Source organism: Pyrgilauda ruficollis, unplaced genomic scaffold, assembly GCF_017590135.1.
Source record: "Pyrgilauda ruficollis isolate IOZ18807 unplaced genomic scaffold, ASM1759013v1 scaffold11, whole genome shotgun sequence".
Taxonomy (NCBI): domain Eukaryota; kingdom Metazoa; phylum Chordata; class Aves; order Passeriformes; family Passeridae; genus Pyrgilauda; species Pyrgilauda ruficollis.
The window spans coordinates 5,990,296-5,997,217 of record NW_024509210.1 but is presented as its reverse complement, the minus strand read 5'-3'; the positions used below and the strand labels follow the sequence as shown (position 1 = coordinate 5,997,217).

General features: G+C 38.2%; 1 protein-coding gene across 4 annotated transcripts in view; it reads right to left on the bottom strand.

The window, feature by feature from the left end:
* Window positions 1-240: 240 nt before the first annotated feature.
* PARG (poly(ADP-ribose) glycohydrolase) overlaps window positions 241-6,922 on the bottom strand; it is a 60,660-nt gene continuing 53,978 nt past the window's right edge. For 3 of the 4 annotated variants that reach the window (XM_041475191.1, XM_041475179.1, XM_041475199.1), the window contains 2 exons: window positions 4,403-4,531; window positions 241-3,650 (listed from right to left, as the gene is read on the bottom strand). In XM_041475191.1, the coding sequence (XP_041331125.1) occupies window positions 3,478-3,650; window positions 4,403-4,531 (302 nt within the window). In that variant the 3' untranslated portion in view covers window positions 241-3,477. Of the gene's footprint in view, window positions 3,651-4,402; window positions 4,532-5,791; window positions 5,880-6,922 lie in introns of all 4 variants that reach the window. The other variant, XR_005955751.1, reaches the window with a different exon arrangement.

Genomic DNA, 6,922 nt, shown 5'->3' with positions numbered 1-6,922 from the left:
CTGACACCCTTCCAATTTACAGTAGCTAATTGTGTTTTACAGTAGCTAATTGTGTTTTACAGTGTTATGCAGACACAAGCAACTACCACCACACTGTACAGGAAGAATTAATTTCCCAGCTCTCTGTTATGTGTCAGTTTACTGCCAGAATTATCTGCAGTATTATGCCCTGTGCATTCAAATGTGCTGGAATTCTTCTCTCCTGGAAAGTATATTAAAAGACAAATTACACAACATGGCTTCAGTCAGAATTTTTTAATTGTATTCCTACAAAATTATGTAAACATTAGCATACAGATCCAGAAAAATCAATACAATATAATGGTGCATAAACTGTAAGTTTCGAAGAATGTCAGGAACACTTCAACAGTTTATAAATTAATATATACAGTATTGGATAGTCCTCATTGGATAAGGAAACATCAGAACTGAGCAATTTAGGTGCAAGAGCTGTAGAAGAACAGAAGTGCTCAGACACCAAACTTGACTATGAGGCAACATTGCAATCGGCATGACTGCCTGTTGTTGTTTCATATTGAGCACTCAATTTAGCTGCTAAAAAGTATAAAACAAAAGTTTTGGTAGGAAGTTTATTTTTACTGGAAATCATATAGCAAACATCCCTAAAATAATTTTTAAAAAATCCCAAACCTAGAATACTCCATCACCAGGTTCCTGGAAGAGTGAACCTGAAGCTTTCTAGGCTGCACAAGATCACTGGCATCTCCATCCCACACTACCTCTCCCAGAGCACCGAAGGCATTGCCAGCTAAAGGGAACATTTCAGGGAGTTTGGAAATGGGGAGTGGTGGGTGAGGAGAAAAAGAAAGATGTAGAGCACATATTGGGCTGACATGCAGCAATCTGGGCAGTTCAGCTCTTTATTGAATGAGAATATCATGGGAATGTAACACCACTGTTAACTAATTCTGGGCTATTTTGCTTTTAAAAAAACCCCAAAGCAAACAATAACAACAAAATAATATTCAGCCTGCCTGTGATCAAAATCATATTCAAAGCATTCTTACAATGTTGCCCTTTAGGAGATCAGGAACACACCATAGAATCCAGGATATATCACTCTTTTTCAGACAACACATGAAATGAAAAAGGAGTTATTTTCCTTTGTTCCTGTCCATACAAGCATAATTCACTAGAGAAAAAGGTATGGTAAACATATCCTAATAAATGATCTCAAACAAAAGGCATTCTTCCCCACATTAGAAAATGCTCAGTATCACTTAAACTACAGACTGCATAAAAAGACTAGGATCATCCTGGAAGCACTTGACACTGCAAGAACTCTTTTAACTGCATACCTATAATATGATCATCAGAGAAATTCTCCAAAGTTTAATTTTTCTGTTTCCAGAGTTGAAGTAGAATTTCATTCCATCATATTTTGGTACATTTTTCATACCTGACCAATCACTTCTCACAATGACTACATTGCACTAAAGTATTTATAATAAAGGGGAGGTAATTTCTAGCCATCTAAAGCTTTTTGTTGTATTTTTCCAGTTGTTTAGGAACAAATTCTGTTCATTTCTTCTACACGAGATCCTGAGTAGTAAGGTGAAAAAGGTTTGGCTGATAGCACCAGTTTTCCATCACTTGTCATAATTCCCAGGGTGCATCTATCATCAGCAATGCATCTAGAAGCACTATCATACTTGAACCTAAATGCCCAAATAAGAGCTAATAAAAGTTAGTCCTATTGCCAGAATCTGAGCCAACACTGAAACACCAGGAGCAGGAGAAAAGATTTCTGCTAAATCTGAGGACACAGGTTGCAAACACAGAAAAAAAGCCTGAAATTCTAGCCAAAATCTTTTCCTCAAAATGGATGGGGGTGGAGAAAACTACACCTGGTGGGAAGAACAGGAAGAAACCTCTGTGTTCATCATTTCCCAAGTAACACACCTGCAAGATGCCCACTCAGAATTCACGCCAAGGTACAGCTCCCTGAAGGTATTTATAAACAACCCAGACTCCTTCCTGTTGCTTCCCCCAGAGCAGATCAAGCAGTGAGTGATTTATTCTAAGCCAGACTGCCAACAGCTTCCAGCATTTAATTACCATGGTGTGTTTGAGGCTTGGAGAGTTTTATCTGACATAACTCAAAAGGATTCATTGATTAAGAAACTTAGGTCACTACATTTCCTGCTGCATATTTTACTTGTATTGCTAACTTGTAATAACTATGAGAGACAATAATAATCTAACACAGAAGAGGTTAAACTTAGGAATCTGGGCTGAAACTTAAACTGGGCTTAAATACGAATAGACAAAAGTCTCACTGGATCTGCCCTGTACATAGACCTGAAAAGGTTTTATCACAGATATATTTGCAGTTTTTGTAAACTATTAATGTACTACAGCAACACTAATTTGGTATTCACAGATAGTAAAAGCACGGGTTTTAAAATGTTTTGCCAACACTTCACTGTTACTGCCATGTCTAAAATGACACAGGCAGAAATCTCTAACAAGACCTCATGCTCTTATCTGTATCCTGCAGAATTTCCTCCCACTGATATGTGATTTGTTTCCTCACTCACATATCCCATGGGGATCTTATACTCACATATATGCGTGCTGAGAGAAGGGAGAACTGATATGACAATATGAACACAACTAGCAGACCTTAACTCAAATATTGCCAGCAGCAGTGAACCTTGAGAAACTTCCAATAGACTAAGACCTTGTTCAATGTGGTAACACATAGCACCAACAAAATGGTATTGAAGAGTTTCATGTGAAAATCTTTCCCTCTGCTTTCAGCTTTGGTCACATTTCTCTTTTTTCCACTCTTGTTCTTCTTTCTCTACTTCTTCATGCTAACTTTTATGTCTAATTTGGTAAAGACCATGCAGTTGTGAAATGCATTGACTCCCCTAGAACTTTTCAATTTTTAACAATTTTTTTAAAAATTTAATTAGACCTAGGACATTTTAAGTTAAAAGAATGAAAACTTTGGTAAGAACATCGATGGTACCTTGGCACTCCTAAGGATTATGACAATTTTCAGTAAGAACAATCATTAAATTGCTTCTCTGTAACATCATCCGAGGAGTTACATGGCTGTCTGTACTCCAGCCGTAAGCCTCCATGAGAAATCTACATAAGAGCTCTGGAAAATAAAGGCAAAGGAGTACAGGGAAATCTGAATATTTTTAGCAATCTCGAGTGACATGTACATGTATATCAAAATATTCTACTTAACAGGATAGAACGCAAACCAGACTTACCAAAGAATTTTTTTCTGTATACACATGAACAAGGTTTTCATGTATCAAACCATCAAACAAATAAATCTCGTCTCTCAAAGGTGTTTGTGGGGTTTTTTGTTTGGGTGTTTTACGTAACTACCAATGCAGTCAATATAAATTAAGCCAGCTCATTCATTATGTCCAGCAATTCACACAATATACCAGTGGGAGGAGATAAACATTATTCTGATCAAATACATTTATTTTAATCTTCAAAACACAACCCTTTTTCTTCATCCTCCTCATCATCATCAGTAGAATGTGCATAGGACTCTAGAGTGTTGTATATGAAAGAGTACAGCTTGACATCTGGTCCTGAAGTAGAACAGTTTCTGCATTGTTCATTGTAGTATCTCAGCAACAGCCTATAAATGTCCCCTTCAAAAACCAAAAAGAAATCATTAAACACCATGTAAGAACATGCCATATGAGCAATGTATGATTGCAAAGGAAGGCTAGAAATGCACATGCACACTGAGACAGTGGCTAGGAACATCTCTAAATGAGCAGTGGCAGAGGAGGCAGATGACTGTGTAAATGGGAATGTCTGCACGTTGTTCAGCACATGGGATAGCCTCCCTCAACTTCCTGCACAAGCTATCCCAACATTAAGCTTGCATACACATTACTTACAAATGTATTGCCAATTACCCAGCTTTGTGCTTCTGGCCCAGAAATTAAAAGACACATAACAATTACAAGAGGACAACGGATACACTGCTTTTCTTGTATTGCAACTGAATAACACATCCTACAGGATCAAGACAGAACCACTAGAAGACAAACCTATATCAAGAACGCCTAAGCAGCTTTTCCCTTTTCAAAGCTTTACTGAGTTATATCAAAAGCTTTTGCAAATCTTCTACCTACCACATGTATATCTATTTTTCAAATTCCTCAGCATAACTCCTAAGTGAATCAGAAAAGCATCTAAAGTCTTCTAAACTGATTAGCACTGTGCAGTAGATCCCAAAGCAGAAGAGCTCCCCATTCTGGAAACAGGTACAAATAAACTGAGATCCATTTGCTTGTGTTTAGGACTTCGTGGCAAGAATTCATATTGGAAAATATCTACTTAGACAGATGGTTATGTCACTTTTGTGCACACAAAGATTTCTTTTTTTGCTCACCAATACTTTGGCCCTTCTCACAGAGAAAAGTATGCATGCTGTAAATGTCCCGCATCAGCTCCACATCTCCAAAGGTAAAATACACAATATCACGTCCAGCCTCAGCAGCTGCCAATATCTGAATTAAGGCTGGAACAACAAAAAAAGATTACGCATGAACACAGGATAAAACAATTTGCTGAAGGAAAAACACAGCTTAATTTTACAGCAAGCAACCATAGCATCCATTTCCATGCGGATGCTGCAAAGCACTACAAACAATGGGTAGATAAGTATTACTTCCATTTTTTAAATAAAGTAAACTGCTAGGCACTGCAGGTCAAGAGTGTTGGAGCATTCTACAAGAGCTGTTAGTGACATCCACCCTTACTTCCAGATAGACAATGTGCTTAAAACTGAGAGGGTTTATTTTGGTCCATGTCTGCCCCCGAGCAGCATGCAGCCATTAATTAGCTAATAAATGCCTGTTGCAGCATAAGGCAACAGAGCAGCCCCTGCCATCCTGGTCTGAGCTGCCCATACAGCCACAGACAGTGGGGTAAAAAGCATCCATGAGCACTTGGCAATTTCCATTCTGTGCCACCTGTAAGAAGGAATGGAGCCAATCCTTTCATTAGGTAAGCTATGCAAAGTGAAAGCTGACCCAATTTTTAGCTCCAAGAGAAGAACTATGGTTCTGCAACCTCTTCCTGCATAATTTAAGGTGTCCATCATACCTACAATAGAAGTATGCAGCAAGGAATGCAATGGCTTATTCTGACCTGTGAGGGGTGATGTCAGCAATGCAATTCATGTTACTTAACTTCCAGCTTTCTGTCAAACTCATTGGCCCAAGCTACAACCCAAGTTCTGTCAAGAACTAACATTATAATATAGACAGACTTTGTTCCTCTATATGCAAAAGAAAGAAAAATGTTTCCTATCTTAGGAACAGTTTTTTGAAGATTCACCTTGAGAAATAATCTGGATCAGTAGTGCTGCTGAGCCAAGCTAATGACCCACTGCAATTGGAGCAAGTAGCTCTGGTTCACTTCTCACCCAGCTCCTGACTTTTCTGCAGCTGTCTGGTGCTCATCAGACATTCTGCCAATTTTATTCACCAAACTGCCAGAAAAGTTACAGATGAAGAATAAAAACTTCATAAATAAAAAGAAAGTGAAAGGTTTGCTAAGAGCCAGAGCTGAGGCAAGGGAGGGCACCAGACCATAGAGCCAGGAACAACAAAGGGGAAGAAGAAACACTGAGGGGGAGAAGAAAACCAGGACCCTTTTAAGCAGCACCAAACATAGAAGAGTGCAACTCTTTCTTCAGCCAGCACTGCCAGGCTGGAGTGCCACAGAGGTGTGCAATCAATCACAGGTTCATTTCAGGGAACTACAACAGTCTTACCAATGGATCCCAGCAACTATTTCATCTGCTGCAGCCTGTCTTACTTCAGAGCCTGTTGGTGCAGCTCTGATATTAATTCTTCCTTCTTCTATCCAGTAAATAGAGTTAATTAAAATGTGATTAATATTGTCTTCGTAAAGATTAATTTTAAATAAAACAGTGTACATAGTGCATTACCACCTGCTAGTGGAAGCTAAATAGAAAGCTGTTCAGAGCTCAGCTCAAGAATCTTTCACATTTTTAAACAGAGACCTATAAAAACACTGTGCTCCTTAATCAAAAAAAACCCTCCTCTTGTAAACCCATAGCCAAAATTATAAATTACATGATCCACATGTGAAATTAATCTCAATCTGGGAATGATATTTTAATTAAACCACTGAACCAGCTGTGGATTTAGTAAAGCTTCAGTAGTTTAGCTTTTAAAGAGTCTAATTAACTAGCTTGCACAGGGGAACAGAACCTAATGAATCTTATTATTCATTCCAAACTGCAGTTTCACTTACAAGATGTTAAAAATATCCTACTGCTTATTTTGCATTGTTATAGATCTTATGAAACAAGGATCAAAATTTCTGTCAAGAATCAGACTTTACAATCTTCTGGACATTAATGATACACAATACCATGGGAAATTTCCACGCTACTGGTACAGAAAGAAGCATCACAGGAAGAGCAACAGAGCCTGTGGTCTGGAGGGATCTGAGCTCTCCTGGCCCTTGCACCCAGCTGATGTGATCCCACTTAACTTCTGGACTTGCACCTGAAGCAATGGCTGTACTGACATCCTTCTTCTACTTTATAAAAAAACATACATGGGATATTACAAGTTCAGATCCAAGATCTTATGCAAATTGAAGTACTTGTTAAACCTTCCTAACATAAATCAAGTGTTCCCAGATCCTACAGTAAATACTAGTCCTGATATTGATAAGATGTGCATTTGGCATCCTATTTTATGTAATGGAAATCAAAAAACAACTGCCAGGAACTCAATGAGCATTGAGAAAAAAATAGATGCTTTATGAATTAAACACATTAAGAAAGAAATGAAACGGGTAGCCTGATGACTGTCTCACTGTAACTACCTAAAGCTGTTCTGAAAAGCAAATTTGAAATACTCTTCAAATG